We start from the raw sequence: 20,901 nt of genomic DNA on the forward strand, positions 1-20,901 counted from the left end.
TGATGTGTCACTTGTGGCAGATAATGAAGCTTTCAAAACACACATAAGCAGTAATGTACATTCAACACGGAGTAGAGCAAAGTAGGTTAATTGAAAACTCGTTACAATTTTACATAACCGTAGAGAAAGAACTCTGTCAATGGTGGCTTCATGCACCTGTCGGTGCAGCTTACAAGTGAACACTGGTTTATCAAGCTACTTTTGGTACCCAAAGATGCTCACTAGGATATGCTGTTATATATTACTTCCATCCTCATGATTTGGCACCCGAAAAACTCTCACGATCACACAAGTTCGAGCACATGCCATCACCTTGATGCAGCCATCATACTGTGAAAATATGGTTGGACATAATAACCATAACAAGCTTGTACTAAGTGTATTCAATGACTTTGGTGGTCAGTGCTTTAGGCTGAGCAATGTTTGGAGTCTCAATTTAATCTTAAACTTGCAGGCAACCACCAAGAAAACTTGCTATCTAAAGAAACATTTGGCACTTGGTCAAGGCATGTACAGCTGTCAGTTTTTTTGGGGTTTTGATACAGGATAGACATTCGTGCCACAGCACAGTAGATGTCAGGCTACATAACCAATATGATTGGTGGTTAAGACAGCTTTCATTGCTTGCTGTACAGTGTTGTACTTACTCTGAACAACAATGGTGGCATTCTCGCCTACACCTTCAACAACGCACGTATAGTTTCCAGTGTCTGGATACCCTGGGTCATTGATCTCAAGGGTGTTGGAATCACTATTGATGCTGTACTTCTTATCATCCTTCGGAAGTGGGGCGCCATCCTTGTACCTGTGACAATACATAACACCTGCCATTAAATCACAAAACATGGAGAAGCATAACAAAGCCAACAGGCACTCAGATGTTTTGGTTAGTAAGACAGCCTTACAGGCATATACCATAGCCCTTTACAATGTAACGAAGACATAGCATGAAAAAAAAAGACTACACTGGCAGGACAGACATTTTTGTGTTTGTGTATTATTCTACATCACATTTTACATTTTAAAGAAACCCTGAAATGGTTTTGACTATTTTGTACAAACACGTCCAGTCGGTTGAGCACGTCCTAAAGATCAGTAGCAGACTGATTTAAGCCCTCTGCATGAACTGTGTAATTTATTAGAAGGTTTTAAATCAGTGAATCACTACAGATCGTAGCGGTTAAGCCAAACAGTACTTCAACCATGACTATAGAGTTATGTTTAAGGTTAACTTCAATTGGTCTCAGCACACAGGCAAAGCGAGCAGGTTGTGAATGCCCTACAATCGTTAATATACAAGAGGTTAATCAGTTTCACAGCAAAATTTTGTTCTCACAGAGAATATAGCGTGTTTATTTGTCTTGTAATACACTCCTGCGATTTTGTCTGTCTACAAGCTACAAGTAATCCGTAGGCAGCTTCTATCTGTCAGATGACACGGGCCGGAATGTGGAATAATGGCACAAAGTTATTTTGGTCCATTTTCTTTACTGAAAAGAATAATCATGCAACACATGTTTCTCATTTGCTATGGACATGTACCAACAGGCCCAAATAAGCACTCTAGAGTAGAACACAAAAGCACCTTTAGTACCGTAAGTTCATAACAATGTAGCCCCAACATGCTGCCACAAATGATACTGCTTTTGGGTGCGTTGACTGGTATTTGTAGTAGACTTGAACCTCTTAATGTTGAACTCAAGCCTCCCAAAAAAATACCTTATGTATATACGATACTTAATGTAAGTGTATTCAATGACTTCGGCTAACAAAAAAAGTTTACTATTGGGTCACTGCAAAACAGACTTGCTCGGCTTCAAGCCAGCAAAGCCAAGCCATTGGTCAAAGGCACATGTGCCTCTGGAATGTGCAATCTGAAGTTTTGGCTGATGAGTATTTCTCGTTATTACTACCCAATACAGTTTACTGTTGTCACAACAGAGCCACGTGCAAGAGACTTTCGGATGTAATGGAACATTTTTCAACCTCAGCTTCGACTGTTTAAATATTTTACTAATGCAGAGAACTTCATGTTTAATGAACCATTCTATGAGGACCATCAAATACAGCAGACTAAGTTAGCGACGATTTTTTCTTAAAGTGGACGCATGAAACAATTATGGTCATGCCACCGTCAGCTGACAACAGTCTTCACCACATCCCTCGCAATCTTGGGTGGCATTTTGGTGGTAGGCGAAATGCACGCAGGGAATTCAACAACCTCTTGGCATTTCGGCAATGGCCTTCAGTTCTAATAATACTTGTACTCGCTTACTAAAAAATCCAAATTTTCCTTATTTTAATAAAGTGTTTCCACTTGCTCACCATAAACGAAGCCACAATTTCAGATATTACGTACTTTGGACAGTTTTGAAGTGCAAGCGATGACATAATTGCTTTTCTGTAATTAAAGCTATCTTAAATTCTGTCTTTTCAATTTTATTGCAATGGTAAATAATTCCATCAAAATTAATTCTGGCCAGTCAAATCTTGTATTTACTTTGCTATATCTGATACTTCGCTATATGCTGCATATAGTGTTAGTCATGTTGCTAGGAGCAAAATCTCTGTCTACCTTAAATGAACTACCTTCTTACAACATTAAAGGATCGTCACATAAGCTTGCTAGTCCGTAGCAACTCAATGCACTCAATCAATCTTACCAAATGATTCCCATGTTGGAAGCTTCTGTGTAGTTGCACTGCAAAGCTAAGGTGTGAGACTTTGGGTCGAGAATTATGCCTTTCCCTGGAATATCCTCATTGGTCTGGATTGCATTCACTGTGGAACAAGCAGATGGGGAAAAAGTCAGAAAAATGGCCTTGGCTGAATAAAGGCAACATGACTAGAGCTCCTGGTAGCAGTGAAAATGCCCGCAAGAAACACTACTGTGAATGCTCAAAAGCGTGCCAGCTAGAGTCCTCTTGTTGAACTGACTTGGCCATTAGGACTAATCAAGTTACCATGTTCAATGATGCCTTGGAGTCCTTTACGTAAGCTACGTTTCGGAAGGCCAAGTTCATTTTGTTACAAAATGCAGTAACACAAAGTTTTTCTAGGACACATGTGCTTTTGAACAAAACAAGGATGACGCTGGTGCTGATATTTGGCTCACAGTAACACTTTACACAGATGGAATACAAAATAAGTGAAACCAAAGATAATAAGGTTGGGTTGCTCCCAAAGTACTAAACAAGTTCTGAAAGTGGCTGCACCTGGCAGGCTGCCAACATCCAAAGTGCTGAAATGGTTGTTCTCAACATCGATAATGCAGTGCTGCTGAAGGGGTAACAACAACAACAACCACAAAAAAATATAATGAACATTTGACAAAAGAAAAGCAAAAACAAAGACAAAAATATACAGACGAAGCAGTAAACCAGCAAAACGAAGTGCAGCCTGGTGTGCACGGAGCATGCCAACAACCAAGGCTTGGCCCACCCAGCAAATGGGGAAGTATATGAACAACTACGGGCAGGCTCTCAGTGCAGTATGCCGAGTGCAGGCTGGTAGGGGCAGGCCCTATATGCCGCTTTTTGGCTTGAGGTGTACACTGAAAAAAGGCAATGGGACGCAGGTTAACGAAACCTGACCCACAGAGCCAGCGAAAACGTGAGGGGTGAGGGCCACGAGATAACAAAACAAGGCCCCAGCGTCCCCCCAGCTACCCTTCCACTCCCCTTTTCCCAACTTCCATCCAGTCGTTGTGGTGCGCCGGTAAGAGACGATGGCCCAGCGCAGCACCCCTCATGCACATTTCCTCAACAGGGGAAGGTGGCCAGGTAGGTGGCCCCAGGCAAGCAACACAGGAGGCAGCAAATGAAGGAAAAGAAAAGAAAAAAAAGCCTGCAGCTTGCTCTGAGCCATGCAATGCCACCAGAGGCACGAAACCCCCGACAGAACTGCAGGAGAGGTGGGATCTGTGCAGGAAAGGGGGCAAAGTCACAGTCGTTCAAGCAGGACTAGGAGTCGCCCAGTTGGACTCGGCAGGCAGCTTGTCGTGCACTTCTGTCTGACATGCTTACATACTTCCTTGGCAGCGAGAAAATTCCTGATGCAGCCACACCATGCCCCTAAATGCTTACACATTTTGGTTCTTTTCTTTAAAAATAAACTTTTTGTTGCTTTGCCACTTGCAGTGAGATCTGCATTGACGTCAACGCCCATAAAGAGAAAATGACAGGTTGTGAACAGAAATGAAATGAGGAGGTGGGAGACTAGAGAAGAAAGGATATGGGAGTCACTGGACACAGTAACGTGCGTGAGGTGAATAAAGGAGGCACTCATGCCCACATTGTCCAAGATGGGGAGGAGGGGAAATGTTGAGGTGAACACACTGTTACATGGGGACACCAGCGGGTGGAAGGACGGACAGCATGCCGAGGAAATGGAATGAGGGGCGCACTTTCCCACATTACCCATTAGGACTCCGTCACAGGGCTGCCACAGCTTTTCTACTCCTACTATGGACTCCTAAGTACCTAACACTGAATAAAAATGAAGCTCGTCTTAAACATAAAGTATGCGAGCAACAGGTGGTCACACACGATGGCCCTCGCATGCTTCAGCTACTCTACCAATATCTACCAACTCTGCTGCTGAGAAGTACTTTGTGATAAGGAAACCAAGAACGGCTAGAAAAAAGAAAGAAAGCGCAGCATCTCACAGACCTTGTTGTCTCTGAGTGCATGTGCTACACTTAGCCTTAGAGATTTAGATTATTGCTCTGACCACTGTATGACAGTAAAGCATAAACAAGCAGCGACCGACTCCCGATTCCTTACTTGGCGTACTGACTACATATAGACTATTTCACGGATGGGTTTCGGTGCCGCCATATTGGGTTGTAGGCTGTAGCCTTGTCGTTTCGCATTATTTAACAACTAATTGAACAGTGCTGCAGTAGACGCATGTACATGAAAACGATTGGGTTGGTGCATTAGACGTTTCATGACTTTATTAATTGACTTCGCAATATGCGAAAGTCAGAAAACGTTCGTTTAACAGCCCAAGATGGCAGCACGTATGTGGCTTATGTAAAATAGTCTATAAGTGCATTGCATTCAATGCATTTAGAGCTTGCAGTAGTCCACCAGAGAGGCAAGCTCATGTGACTTGTGCGACTATACATTCTCGGAGTGAAATAGCTGCAATACAAATGTGAAGACTCTCTACATTTAACAGACTAATGGTTTCCTGGCCTTGCTGAGCACTGTGACAGCCCTCGTGATGGTCCATGGGGGGACCTTACCAGCGACCACAACGATTCGGTGGGCATGGGGGCTGAAGCTGCTGCACTTGTAGTGTCCCGCGTGAGAGAGGTGGGCTCTTTCAACCGAGAGGCGCATGAAGATGTGACCAACGGAGCCATTGTTGGAGGAGTAGTCCTGTTGCAGGTGGTAGCCCTGGCTCTGAGCCACAGGCACACCGTCCTTGAGCCACAGTGGCACATGAGTCATCGGCACCTTGCACGTGATGGCAAACTTGCCTCGCTCCCGAACTACCGTAGTGGCCATGGGAGGCTCAGCGGCGCCATTGGATTGTGACGTTTCGCTAGCTCCTGAGGAGAAGGGGGGGAAGCAAGAGTGTGCTACCCTGTGCAGATGCCATTGCCGATGCATATTCCACATATTCTGGCAAAAAAAAAGGCAATATACTTGCGTCTGGCCTCCAAAACTGTATAAACCTGGAGTGAAATGCAGGAAATGGTACTACTGGCCCGAAAATCAGCAATACACTTACTACACAGGCACCTCTTCTGCTGTTTAAATCGCAAAAGTAGGCTTTAACATTGCAATCGAAGTAATGCCACAGCAGAGAGCTATGACCCGATCTAGATCAGCTAACAACGTTAATGATGCCACAGTGACACTGTTGTTCAATAGAGGAATGCTGATAGTGCATCCAATTGGCCAACTGCAGAGCAATGCCGAGTGACTGGGAGTCAAATTCTTTGCGACCAATGCTACTAACCTCTATTTGCACTATTGAAACATGCTTTAAGGTACACAGTTGCGTTGATTACAGGTTATTGTAAAAAAAAAGAAAAGAAAAAAAACACAAGAAAATAAAATGTCTTCAACCTGCTAAAGCATCCTAGTAAATGAAACAATGAACAAAAGGTAGGCAACAATTCATAAGTGACGTTTCTTAGTAAAAGTTGTATACACGCATCACTGAGTGACCCAGTGAAGTGTAATAAAGAACTGCCAGAAAAGAGCTTCTGCATGAGCTCCTCGTAGCACGTGTACGATTGTGTAAAGGGCTTGAGCTATCAGACCTAGCCAGTTCAAGCACCTCAGAGGCTTATCAGTTGTTTGGACAAAAAAAAATGTTTCATGCCTTTAGATAATCCGTACCCATAGCCTCCAAGAGAGACATATGCAGAGGTGGGCTGGATGGAGCTCGTGTGCAAGGTGCCTAGTTAATATCTATGCAAGGCTAAAGTTATTTAACCGAATTAGTGACTTCAGTAATGCAGAGCATTGCCGAATGAAAATTGTCTACTAGTTCTAAGCGAGGAGTCACAGAGAAGCGCGTTTGAACACGTTTCGTCTTTCACATTCAAACGCTGAATCGGCGTGACTGAACAGTTTTTCATACTGCAGCCGCAAAAATATCCTTATTGACGATTAAGCTATATGGAAGGCAACGTGAACTTCACGAAATCAAATATATCTTGCAATATCAACAATGGAAGAGATGAAGTCCCGATCAGTCATGTGTACGATTCAACTATTTTGCGCGCAACTCTCACTGCTTTCTAGTTGGTACCGCCGCTGATGTAGCTAGACGCAGTATATAATTGTGGCCTTACGACCGGAAGTTTTCGCACTGCACACGCGTCCTTTCATAAGCTGCACAACTGCACATGTTTTTGAAGATGTTTTTTTTTTCCCTCTATTATTGCCGCAGTGGGTGGAGAATTCTAACGGCAGCACCAGTTCCGATACAGTCGAAGAGTACGCGTACAGGTGTTCATGAGCGTAAGCTTCGGACGTTGAACTCAAGTCCTGCGCAGATTTTTTTCAATCCATGGCGTGCTGCCGTTCGTGTTGGTGTCAGGGCCGCTACTTCGTTGCCTTTCCCACATTTACTGCCTTTACGACAATACGTTTAGCCCACCTAGCGAGGCCACTGATGATAAGGACAAGTGCGCGTTATCTGCACAAGGTGCTCTGCTGAGAGCGCTTACGATCGCTCCATTTTTACGTGCTTCAGTCAGCCATTTTAACCGCCTTTGCGGCAGCTAAATCGACGCACGAGTTTATTCAAAACGTAAGAAACCACCGATGTGAACGCCAAATCTAAGTTGGTGCAGCCTGCTCAGCTGGCTTTGCCGCACGCGCTCAACGCCATGCGTGATTGAAAACTTTAGGCACGCACAACTTTCAGAGAGATAGAGAGTGAGAAAGAAAATAATAACGAAGGCGCGTAATCGCATTTCACTTTATGTCTCCGGCAATATTACTTTCTCCCCTCTCCAGCGGACCGTTTAGATCGCAGTCATGCCTCGTTCGTCCTTCAGACCTTGGCGCATTCATACCGAGGCCTTTTTCTTTGCGCGTCGCCAGAACCCTGCCGGTCACTTATCGACTTGCGGGTAATTTTCCTAGCGAACACCACCGTTCCAAGGTTAAAAACGGCCACCGGCTAGCGCAGCATTTCGGTTTAGCGTAAAAACGCAACCTAAGCAAGGAAACAAGTAGCAATGCAGGGGTTCTTTCTGTCTGTATATTTGTTATCTTTCATTCCAAGCACGGCAATGTAGTACGGCCGTCCGACGACTTTCGTAACGCACCCGAGACAACGTTTTCAAAAGCGAAAGAAAGTAAGTGAATCGCAACCTCAGGCTCGACGTGCTACCAGCTAAGTGATTGCGCGCTACGAGTGAGTAATAGCGCCGCGGAGGATATCGTCATACCTGTGCGAGTGACGAAAAGTGCGAAAGCAACTGCGATCATGTGGGGTCCCATGTCGGCTCCGGTGGACGAGCCTGGTGGCTGGCGGCGGGGCGCTTCTTAGTTGCTGCGGCGTCACGACGACCGCCAAACCGGACCCAAACGGCTGAGTTCGAAGTCACTCGCAGGTCGGTCCGCACAGACCGGACGCAGTCAGCTGTTTCCGTCCGACTATCCCCGCAGAGAAACCCGTTGCCGCACTGCCTGTACAGCTGCCTCCCTCCTGGTACTGGTGGCGCCGCGCAGCGAGACTAGAGGACACTCGTTTACCATTCGTCACGTTTGTACGGAAAGAAAGGCGCCACACGCATTGGCTTAAACGTAGTTCTCAAGTTCACCGCTGCATCCAAGTTTAGCAGATTTCGGCGAAAAATTTGGCGCCTACTTGTAAACCATTTGGTCGTTGCGTCGTGGCTTTTGTTGTAAGCAGCGCTATCTACTCGAAGCAAATACTTGTCCTGTCGGACACTTCCCGTACTAGCAAAGCCGAGATAAAATGACGCGCTGGAACTCAACACATGAATGTTACGCTCGCCGTGCGTGTGCGATTTGTGTATTCGTAGGCTACGGCGGTGGATTTGCGAGGCCGGCGGACCCCTTGGGCCAAGGCGGCGGCGCGGCTTGTGCGCCGACGCAAACGCACTGGCTGCGAGCCAGCTGCAAGCGGTGAGCGTCGGACGGCGTCAGCTAGCGTTGCTAGCGTCAACGGCTGCGGTTTGTCCCTGAGTCACGACGATTGGCACGTGCGCTTGGGGGGAGCGTGCACCCTGAAACATCGCGGATATATTGGCCCCTGTCCGCTTCAGAGACTGCGCTTTTCGCGTCGGACGCCTTTTTAATGGCAGTACGTGTAAAGGCAAACTCATAATGAATGGGCGACAGGCTGAACCTGAATTTCGATTATTATAAACTACACGTGTGTCTGAGACTGGCTGAGGCAGGTTTTGATTTAATGGTTGGTGGGTCAGATATGCGGGGGTGGGGTTTTGCGCTGGCCTCCCCCACACCCCCCTTGATTTTGTATACTGCTGGAATGAACCTTGTTTCTGATAAAAAAAAAAAAGACTAATTTATTGTGTACGCTACCCTCAAAGTACAGATAACTAGGCGACAAAGCTGCCCAAGTCCCCCTCCCTCGGGAAAGTAGGAAACCTCCACCTGTATATATATATATATATATATATATATATATATATATATATATATATATATATATATATATATATATATATATATATTTTTTTTTTTTTTAGGCCTGAATATGCAAACCATCATTAAAAAAAATTAGTAACCAACTAAAACAGCCAACCTGGTTATATATCTACACTATGAATTTTGTGATATCTCCAAATACAGATGAGCAAATGTGCTTATTCATCAATAATTATATTTTTTGTTGGGTGATTCGGCAAAAGCACACTGACTTCATCTATGATATGTCTCTGTATATAGCGGCAAGCATCAGGAAAAAGAAAAACAACGATAGAAACATCTATATTTGTATCAATTAAAGAACCTATGCAGCGGACGTCCGACTAATGGTACAACAAGCCTATTGCTTTCTTTTTTAACGATGCCGAGCGCATGTCTCAAGACGGAATGTGCGGACAGAGGTAATTATACAGATTGCCAAGGCCGCATCCGCACCCATCCCTGCGGGGCATGTTATATTGTAGGTTCAAAGCTTTAAATATAGTCCTTATGGAAATGAGGAACTTCGTTTTCCGGCCTCGGTTACCCTCTCTATCATAAAATTGTGTCCACTTTACAAAACAGAGTGCAATTGTGGTTGTAAAAAAAAAAGTTCGCTATAAAAGAAGTTCGCTGTACCGCACATGGACCAAAAGCAGCTTTTATTGTTAGAACCACACAGCAAAACGCAGGATCAGAGTGTTTTTTTTTAAATTTATTATTGCTCATAAACGTGCCAATTTGCTGGCGCTTACCCTGTCACATTACCCAACCAAATTGATTACATTTGGGTACGTGGAGTGCGCGCAGCGGTTATAGAAAGAGTGAAGTAAAACATGAATGCGGAATTATAAGAAGCAGAGGCGAGATCCACCGTGAGAGAAATGTGTGTGCGCAATAATTCGAGGTTCAATGCATTTGTTTTTCAAGCTAATGCAGGCTGTCTCAAGAACTCAAAGTTACCGCGGTAGGTTTCACAAAGAACACGATAGGCGCATAGTATACACAGCGTACTACGGAAACAATTACACGTATGTTGTGGTCAAAATATAAATATGTATAAACAACGATGAAAATGTTAGCATTCGTCCTTATGCCTTATAAAGTTTAGAGAAAGTACAGTGAGGGGATACGCATTACAACAGTGAAAAGATTTGACCAATGGAAGTTTGGAATATATTGGCGCCGCACAGGAATAGAAAAACCATGTGGAATATATATATATATATATATATATATATATATATATATATATATATATATATATATATATATATATATATATATATATATATATATATATATATATATATATAGTGTGTGTGTGTGTGAACTTAAGTACCATACTAAACTGCCTCGGCTCTTTCCGCCACCCGTTTCAATGTGTAGTAATGTACAATGATAATAATCATTCGCTCTTATCTTATCGCTGGTTTGACGACGTCAGAGTCCCTGTACCCGAATGCGTCAGAACTCTCTCGGCGCGAAGTGTGATTGTCCTTGAGTGTTTCCCAACACCGTGTATATATAGCGGAGCTCGGGCGAAGAATATGCGCTCGCCCGCCAATTTTCCAAGGCGCAATTTTGCACAGCTTGCTCAACGCCGCTCAGTTTTAGTGGCCAGGCCATCGATGGCGTTGCTGTCGTAGGGTTTTACGCGGCCATTTTAATAGAGTTACTAAAACTTTTTTTTTTTTTTACTGATCGGAAATTGATGCCTTTTCTATCTACTTCTTTCCGGGCACAACTGAGATGTGGAACAGTTTGCCTGACGCAGTCGTAAGCAGTGATAGGTGTGCCGATTTTGAATATGCATTATAGTTGTATTTTTTGTAATGACATTGAATTTTGGCATGAGCATTTCATTGTTATTGTATTATATGTTGATTTTCATTGTAATATGACCGTTATTAAAAGCGAAGCATTTCTTAGTGAACCCAAGGCACTATCTATCTATCTATCTATCTATCTATCTATCTATCTATCTATCTATCTATCTATATATCTATCTATCTATCTATCTATCTATCTATCTATCTATCTATCTATCTATCTATCTATCTATCTATCTATCTATCTGCCTATGCTCTCGTGATCGCCTCCTTAACTTGGTGTATAGACCAAAATTGGCATAGGAGGGTAAGAGGGTTTGAAGAATATGACTATCTGGTCATGACATGAATAACGTGAAAATCCTGTCGCGCACGTCGTCAAACCCTTTCCTCCAGACAGGTGTGGCACATATCCCGTTTACCACGGACCGCGATATGCGAGTATGCGTCACAGGTGATTAACAGTTTATCTCTACCCAGGAACGGCGAGAACAGACATTGGTAATAAAAACGCGAGAGCGTTAAGAAAAACCGACATCGGCAGCTTTGACCCGACGAATGCAAAGAATAAGAATCTGGGATTCCAGCAGGAATCGAACCCAAGCATTCTGCGTGGCATTCAGGTATTCTACACATAGCCACGCCAGGTCTTGAATACTGCTCTGTAAAAAAGACCCTATGTAGGAGTAATGTCGGTGCAACGTCAATTGTGGCTGCAGTTCCGGCTATCTAATTTTATAACGAGGCGATAAACATTACATAAACTCATATGATACAGGCATCATGTCAGGTTAACGTCAGTTCTGTCTCCAGTGTTGGCTCCACTTTTAGAACAGTCTAACAAACATTATACATATGTATTCTCATGAATGAGCAAGCTACATTCAAGCGTTGCTCGACCCCAGAGGAATACGCTAACGAATAATACTCGCGTCATCCGACCGTAGCGCACGTGCACTTTGTTTCGATAAAACTGACGTCTCTGCTCTAACGGGAGTGTCGACTTTACGTCAAACCACTAAGTTACCCTTTAAACGGCAGTGAAGTCGACGTGCATGGTCAGCCCACGATGTGCACACAGCTACTCCACATACAAAAACACGTGGATCTAACTCGTAACGCTTCGCTCAAAGCCAAAAAAAAAAAAAGAAATGCAGCATGGACAGCTACTCGCTGACTGCTTCGCATGAAACCGATTCCCACAAGCGTGGGATCTGCCGAATTTTTTTTATCCTTGTATTTCTACTGTTAATTACCAATAATGTAAATAAATTCGTATATTACTTAGAATGTCATCCCTTGTGCATATGAATATTGTGTACATAACCCCCGCTGTAATGACCCCATGAACTGAGGTTGACAGTGTCAAATTAGAGTTCGCGTAAAAGTTGGATCACTTAGTTGGGCCGCAGTTTTTACCGCGATACTCAGTCAGGGGCCCCAGGGCACCAGGGGGGGGGTGGCAGCAGCCCTCCCCCCAGCTCAAATTCTAGCCTGCCCCCCTATGTCTTCTCAAGAGCAAACATAGTCACACCGCATAGTACCCCCCCCCCCCCCCCCCCCCCCCGCTCTCAGTAAAATGCTCCTGGCGCCGCCCCTGTGCTCAATACGCGTCTCTCGTTTTATCTGCTCTTCATTAAAAGCCACACGGCGCCTCCACGACAGGACAGTGTCAGATATGAAGCATGCATGTGCATACTGTCAACTTCACTCATCCCGCTCACGCGAGCCGTCTGATATCGTATACAAACAAGCAACTGTATATTCGTCATCTAAAGAGTGGACAGCGTTGTCATTCGGTCATCGTTAATTGTGTCGTTGCCGCATGCAGCCAGAGTAAAACGAACAGTTTTGAACATTTGACGACCATGAACCACATCGAGAAAATCAAGTTTCCTTGGCTACGGGTCGCTGCACAACATCGCACGGGAGAATGCCGCCCTTGATGATGTCACTGCGGAGAGTACAATTATGGAACGTCGACACTTATGACCTCACGTTGTGCGCCGCAGTTGTATAGTGTTTCAAGCCATCCGTGACAGGTATGCTATAGCATATAGCACCTGGCACGGATCCTCCACTTTCGTTCCTATAATGAAAGTGGAGGATTTCATGCGCGTTATGCGCTGTGACATCCTGCCTCGTATAGTGGTGGAAACAACTAGCAACGCTATATGATGCTACATGAAAACCTGCCGCCACCGAGCAAGTAACTTTTACCACATCGACGTTTTTCTTACTCCAGATAAAAAGCGAAAAAGTTGCGGAATTTTATGCCCACTGGGCCCACTATACTACAACCAAAACAATCACATACATAAATTTACTCTCTCGTTTGTAGCTGTGAACGGCTTTGCAATAATAATATCTGGGGTTTAACGTCCCAAAACCACGATTTGATTATGAGAGACACCGTAATGGAGGGCTCCGGAAATTTCGACCACCTGGGGTTCTTTGCAGCCGCCGCGGCCGGGATTCGATCCCGCGACCTTCGGGTCAGCAGTCGAGCACCATAACCACTAGACCACTGTGGCGGGGGTGCAATTAAAAAGAAATTCATACAGACCCACTATAACTCTATGTAACTTCACGTCACAGTTAGATGCATGTTAGTGTATGGTTTTGCACAAAGTTCCCGTTTTTTGTCCACCTCAAAAGTGGCGAAATATATCCGGGCGGCACGCTGACAACGCACTGACAAGACATATACGAGCTCACAAGTTCCTGAAATACTGGAAAGAAAGAAAAAAGAAGAAAAAAGAAAGCGAATGGAACGGAATAAACTAAATCAAACGCTGACCACATCACTGTTGACGATAGGATTGCAGCTATACATGCTCGCCATTGCCCTTCGAGTACTCGAATGGTCCAGGATTAAGCGGATTGCGATGCGCATATCTTCTGACACGATGATTAAATAGTTATGTTATAATCTTACAAGATGATTCTACAGGATTACGAACAAAAGGGGATTACAAAAAGGATTACAGACAAAAGAATTAAATAAGGGATTGCACATCTTACAAAAGGCATTGCATAAAAGAAATTAATGAACACAAAAGTATATAGAGAAATGGACAACTCAAACGCCGATCCTTGACCGTCACGGTCCTCACGCCACACTTTAGTCCACGAGGAATTTCTGTCAACCAACTCAGGCTTTCCTTCATTCTAGGCGACATACTACCGGTGAGACCTCTATACAAGATACACGCGCTATACACAGCGTGTAGCAGCAAGGCCAGCGAATAAAATGCTGCGCGCGCGAACGACCCTCACAACCAGGCGCCATGCGCGTATTTCGTTCTGAAACACTTCTTCGTAAGCACGCAAGCATTCAAGCCCCACGTGCAGCTTCCGGTCACTCACATGCAACTGGGGCAGATAACTCGCACTGCCGGAAATTGCGTATTTGTTGCGTCGGGAGCGAGTGCATGGAATCGGCTCGGCACATCATTTAGGGCACTCGTTTCACCGTGATGCGCATAAAAATATAAAGAAGCTTCAACTGTTACCCTCTGTTACCCTCTGTTACCCTTGGAGGGGCGCAGTTACGCGAGCCCTGTCGTACCAAATATCGGCCGATTATTTCCGATAATACCCAGCACCTGTTATATTATCCTGGAGTATAGAGCGAATTGTGCAACTCTCAAAAGGATTAAAGCCTTTCCGCACGAAAGTGCGTCTCACGGTCTGGCTTACCGTTCAAATGTGGTTTTGACATTACGTGCACTGAAAAATATAAATTAATTTTCTTTGCGGTAAAAGGTCTGCAGAAACATGTGATATTCTGTTCAATATTAAAATACCGCTCCACCCTCCAACATGCACACTGCGCACTATTGGTGCCTATTGTATATATATATATATATATATATATATATATATATATATATATATATATATATATATATATATATATATATATATATATATAATATATATATATATATATATATATATATATATATATATATATATATATATCTATATATATATATGTATATATATATATATGTCGCCTGCGTTCGTTCCCGCTGCAGTGTCCACGAAATAATGCATGCAGTATATAGCTGGGCTACCAATACTGCAGCGTGACAGGAGCAGTTCAATCTCAATGAGCGCACAAGTTGTCAGGTTTTCATTTTCCCTAGCGCAACGAAAAAGCGGCATTTTGCAAACGCCCCAGCATTGCAGACAGAACGCTTGCTCTCAGCACGGCATGCACCAGGCTGTGTAGATGTATGTGTGTACGAAGCGCACGACCGCAAAATATGACGTGTCACGTGGCGCTCGCAGCTGCGTTGTGTGCACATTGCAGCAGCTGCTTTCCAGCGAGCGCTTCCCGTGATAAGGCTCACTCTCTCTTCATGACGTCACCACTGAAGGAGGGAAAAAAAAAAATGATCTCGTAGGGTTGTATTTTTTTTTTTACTTCATTCGTATACCGCTCACAGCGGTGCGTCTTCAACTCATGTCTTGTCATGCCCAAAGTGTGACGCGCAAATAATGTTCACCTCTTTCAGTACAGTAATGCAGCGCAATAGAAGTGTGCTCTCCACCATATGTGAACTTAACATTTGAACGCGCTAGCGTTAAAGAGCCCGTGTCGCAGAAATTCCGGCTTCGGCGGCGTTGTCCGTGAGCAAAAAACCGCGATGGATGAAAAAAAAAATGAAGTCAGGGGTTAGAGCTGGAATAGAACTCACGCATCTTGCGTGACAGTCGGGTGTTATACCCAGGAACACGACTGCCAGTTCCTGGAACTGCTTCGAAAAAAAAAAAAAAAAACTTATACAGGCGTCACGTAGTGCGAGGACCCGAGTTAACAGATGTAATATTGCGTGGCAGCTGCGTAGGTGCGCTATTAGGCAGCTTTAGAATAGCCTACGCTAAGTTAGCGTTAGCGTTTGCGGCCCGCTATTTCCGTCACTTAACGGGAGTCCGCTAAGCAGTTAGCATACGACGCATGCGCAGTTGCGCGAAAAGCTAACGCAATTCTTTGAGTACGCTATTCTAAAACTGCCTATTGTTGCGTTCGCTATACTTGTCTACTTCGCAAAATGCTGAATTATGGCGTTGTGCGCGCTACGTAACTGCACTTGCGGTAGGCACTCTTGGAGAGTTTAAAACGGCCAGCGTTACGCGCACAGACATTCCTTTCCTTACAGCACGGTTTAGGTGTCCAGCGAGAAGCGAAGCGTTGCAAGCGATCGAGAAGTCGATGCGAACGGGGCACGATTACGCTATCGTGTTCCACCCCTGAAGGCGAAGCTTGGGCGTCCTCTAAGTTTCTTTTTTTTTTTTTTAGACTTCGACGAAACAGCTATAACATATAAAGGTCGAGTATATATAATGATTATAGGAACCTCTGTCTGTAATAATAATTGGTAGCATATGCCTGCAGAGTTCTAGATCAGCTCACGGCTGTGATGATTAGTGTAGTAAAGAGCACCTAGAATCGTGCTACTGCCTTTTCCTCCGGCTTCCATCGTCAGTCCAAGCCCCCCTCCCCCCGGCAGCTCATCCCTTATTTGTCTTTAATTTTATACTGTGAAGTGTTCAAGCACAAATAATGCGGTTGAAGTGTGCACGCATTCTTGTATAACCTATACTTCCACTCAACTGCTACTCTGTTATAGAACATCATAACCACATGCGTGTTATATTCAAGGATGCAAATAAAAACAAAGAGAGAGAAAGATGAAGGAAACAAATAAAACCAAATTTATATAAGTGCGCATATCAAAAATGCGCGAAGAAACAAAACGATCAGCCGGAAACGCGACGTTATCGCTTCTTCCATGTGACGAAGCAGGAAGCGAGGGCCTCTTCCGCAGCCTGGGAAGCGACGTTAGCGAAGGGTGTCGCCAATGAATGCTGGCGCGCAAGCAGCTCACTTTCGAAAGCGGCCGCCGTTACAGCTAATGACTTGAAATGGCGAGAAAGACTGCCAGAAACGTCACAGCAGGGACTCGCGATGTGGCAACGGAGATCCGAGCAGAGGTTCCTTCCACACGCCCTTGCATTCGAGTGCACGCTATAGCGGTGGCGTCTGCGCAACATTGTCATGTTTCAAAACGAAACACTGCGATAGCTGTGGCGTTGCGCTGCTCAGCGGGAGGTCGCGGGTTCGATCCCCGCTGCGGCGGCTGCAAATCCCACGTGGGTGGTCAAAATTTAACCGGAGTCACCTACAACGGCGTATCTCATAACCAGATCGTCGTTGGGACGCGTAGTGCACCCCGGAATTCAGTTAATTAATTTATTATTAAAATAAAGAAACAAGCCTTTCCTGGCTTTATCGTACGCTGGCGCACAAAGAACTAGCTCGTCGACCGCTGATAACAGAAGTCAGAAGTTGAGGAGCTGTAATCGGAATTACGTCAGAACAACATAAATAACTTTCGTTCACAGCACTGCTTGCTGAAAAGAGGCGGATACAGGATTTTTCCGAAGGGTGGTCAATCAATGGGAAGTCTGATACGTAAAACTCAGTATATATGGGGCGTCAACACCGACTTGAAAGTATACATTAAAAAATTACGCGGGTTGGGGGGTCAGCACATCCGGAACCTCTCTGGATCCCCTCGTGGTTCCTGAAGACGCTAACTGCAGCTTGGCTAGCTCTGTATGTATATCTTCCATGATCGAGATAACCAGAAAAGAAGGAATAAGTGTCAGAGGAGCAGGCTATGTCCTGGTCAGGTAGCAACATGCAAATACATGTTACAGCGAAAGGCTGGACGACGATGACCTTGTGGCGTGGCTCCTGCGAGGGATTATTTTTCGTCTCTGCCTCTGGAGAGACGTCGAACGTACTATCGCGGACCCCATAAAAAAAAAGAAAAAAAAAAGGACGTGAAAGTCCAAGCCAGCCAGATTTCCTGGCCGGATGCCAGTGGCGATAGCCGGTTATACTCATTATGTTGCTCGAGGTACGAGGCAAGCGGAAAGGTAAGGTTGGCGCATTGCGCAAACTGTTGACACATTGCTTTCTTGGTTACTTTTGATTCGTTCAACGAAGGAGCACCGGACAGCGCGTGTTGGAGATATGGCGCGCTGGAGCTGGGACGCCCCGTGCTTTGTTATAGTGTGTTCGCCATATTATAATGCTACAACTGTGCTTTGAATCTACCCCCCCCCCCCCCCCACACACACACACACACTCCGACATTTCAGAGCGCTATAATATTTTAGCCAAGGGCATCCAGAACTGAGGTCCTCATCACAACGGAACCCCAAAATTTCCGGAGAGGGACCATTCAGTGTTTTTTTTAAAAAATATATCAGTCGAAGGATGCTGTGCCCTGCTTGAAGTAAGTTGTTTTATATTGAAGTGGCAAAATAAAGAAGTTCTACGCTATGCGTTACCATGTGTGCTCGCAGAAAGGCAGTTGTGTCAGTCGCAAATAGGATGTTCATGGACTATTGATGTCAACGACTTAGTTGCTCTAATATCACAAAACTATTATTTTTTAGTTAATATTATGCTAACTACATCGTTCTTCAAATACTTGCTTTAGATTATTATATTATTGGTTGGCACCTCAACTATCTCCCCAAGCTCTTAACATACCGGTTCTTGAATGTTTCTGCGTAGTTACCGAGTCCCATATTATTTGAGGAAAAAGCAATATTAGGCAAACAAACAAAAATAATAACAAAAACATTTACCTCAAAACTAACAAACTGTCAACTATTTCGTGAATATGTCGGACGTGACTTGGAAGGAGTTCATGAATTGGATACATTTATGTCCTATATTCGAAGCAGATACTCCCGTGCGACAAGGTTTACAGCCGTTCCAGAGGGTCACTCCAGTGTAGATGCAGACTATGAGCGCCTTCGAGCGATTAGACGACGAGCAGAACGTCGTTATCGCCGCACTGGAAGGCTGGAAGATTACAAAGAGAATCAGGCCACACACGTCAAATCTAACCGGCACATGCAGAAATTGGGTCAGAAAAAATGGCGTGATTTCTGCGCCTCATTGACCCCATTTACCCCGCTTCCGTAAATCTGGCAAATAGTCACTGCTTTAAGCCATCCAGTATCCCAGCGGAGCCCATTCAGAGCATTGGCCATATACCTTGGATTATCCGAACGTGATGCTGCTAATGAGTTTTGTTCAATTCTTACTGGAACTGGACAACTTGCTCAGAGTATTACTGCACTGCCTAATTCTGTAGAGAAGCAAATCCAAGATGCTTGTGCATTACCACATGCCCAACTGGATAACCCGTATTCTCTACTAGAACTACGAACTGCTTTATCACTAACCCGTGTAAGGACAGCAGCTGGTCCAGACAACGTGTCGTACAGCGTTCTGAAAAATCTTGGCCCCGAAGGCACGACAGTTCTTCTAGGGATATATAACGATATGTGGACAGAGGCGTACGTTCCGTCGTGTTGGAAGATCGCGAAAATTGTACCACTGCTAAAGCCCAGTAAATCACCGCTATCCCTTGACTCATTTCGCCCAGTCAGCCTCACTAGCTGCATATCTAAAGTCATGAAAAAAATGATTGACATATGTTGCAGTGGTGGATTGAAGCTAACAACACTCTTTCAGAACAGATGGCTGGCTTCAGACGGCGACGATGCACTATGGAATGCGTCTTTGACCTAGTCACATTTGTGGAACACGAAATGAACTGTAGGGAACATCGCTGTTGCGGTGTTCATAGATATAAGAAAAGCATTCGACTCTGTCAGCCACCTATCTGTGCTGTACGGGCTTACCTCACTTGGGGTACATGGCCGTATTCTTAAATGGATCGCCAACTTCCTGCATGACAGGCAGATATACATTTCTACCAATGATGGCGAAAGCGATCTGTTCAACGTGAACAGAGGTGTACCCCAAGGAAACGTTCTCAGTCCGCTTCTTTTCAACGCTGCAATGGCAGGTCTTCCAAAAGTGCTGCCAGAAGCCTTGAACATGTCCATGTACGCAGACGACATATGCATATGGACGTCTCACAAATCTCTTGAAATCATCAAGCATCGGCTTCAACAAGCACTAAAAGGTACTAAGCGATTACCTCAAAGAGCGAGGCATGCAGATTTCTCACGCCAAATCTGTAGTTCTACCGTTCACGAGAAAGAAAGCGAAAAACTTCAAAACATTTTGTGGACGGCCAAAGAATCGAAATCGCACGAAAGCATCGATTCCTTGGTGTTACTTTAGACAGCCAACTCAGATGTAGTCAACATATAGCCGATCTCGAAAACCAAGTGAACAGCACCATAAATTTTCTTCGTCGCATTGCGGGGATAAATTGGGCGGAACATCGGCGTCACTACTCCACGTCCATTGCGCTCTTATCCGACAGAAGATTGCCTACTCCGCGCCAGTTCTCCATAACATATCTCAGACGTCTCTACAGCGACTTCAGCTGCTACAAGCACGAAGCCTGCGCGTACGTCTGGGGGTTCCACAGGCAACATCAAGTTCGCTGACATTAGCAGAGGCACGAGAACCCAACTTTAATGTGATTCGAAATGTAGAGACCTGTCGGCACCTCTTTCGCCTAGTCACACAACACCCTTCACATCCACTCATATCACAAATTGAGAACCGTCCCGGAACGCAAATACACCGTGTGTATCAACAGTACATTTCACGGCTTCCTGCGTCAACACATTGGCCACCGGACTTAATCTATCCGCCCTGGTTGCTAGAGCTACCAACTATTGAATCGTCAATAGAAGGACTTCGTAGTAAACATGACGTACCAGCCGTTGCCGCACTGCAGTTGGCCTCAGATCACCTGTTTGACAGGTACCAAGGCTGCACTCGCGTGTACGCTGATGGCTCCGTCAACAAAGAGACTGCGACATCAGCATTCATCATTCAGGAGTTACATGAAGAATATGCATGTCGGCTGGGTTATCTTTCCTCTTCAACAACG

General features: G+C 44.8%; 1 protein-coding gene across 1 annotated transcript in view; it reads right to left on the bottom strand.

Annotated features, from left to right (window-relative positions):
• Positions 1-20,901, bottom strand: part of LOC119387747 (neuroplastin) — a 51,989-nt gene that overhangs the window by 8,093 nt on the left and 22,995 nt on the right. The window contains exons 4-5 of the mRNA XM_037655251.2: positions 2,664-2,781; positions 648-805 (exon numbers count right to left, since the gene is read on the bottom strand). Coding sequence (XP_037511179.1) covers positions 648-805; positions 2,664-2,781 — 276 coding nt within the window. The remainder of the gene's footprint in view (positions 1-647; positions 806-2,663; positions 2,782-20,901) is intronic.

The sequence above is a fragment of the Rhipicephalus sanguineus genome, chromosome 3 (assembly GCF_013339695.2).
Source record: "Rhipicephalus sanguineus isolate Rsan-2018 chromosome 3, BIME_Rsan_1.4, whole genome shotgun sequence".
NCBI classification, from domain to species: Eukaryota; Metazoa; Arthropoda; class Arachnida; order Ixodida; family Ixodidae; genus Rhipicephalus; species Rhipicephalus sanguineus.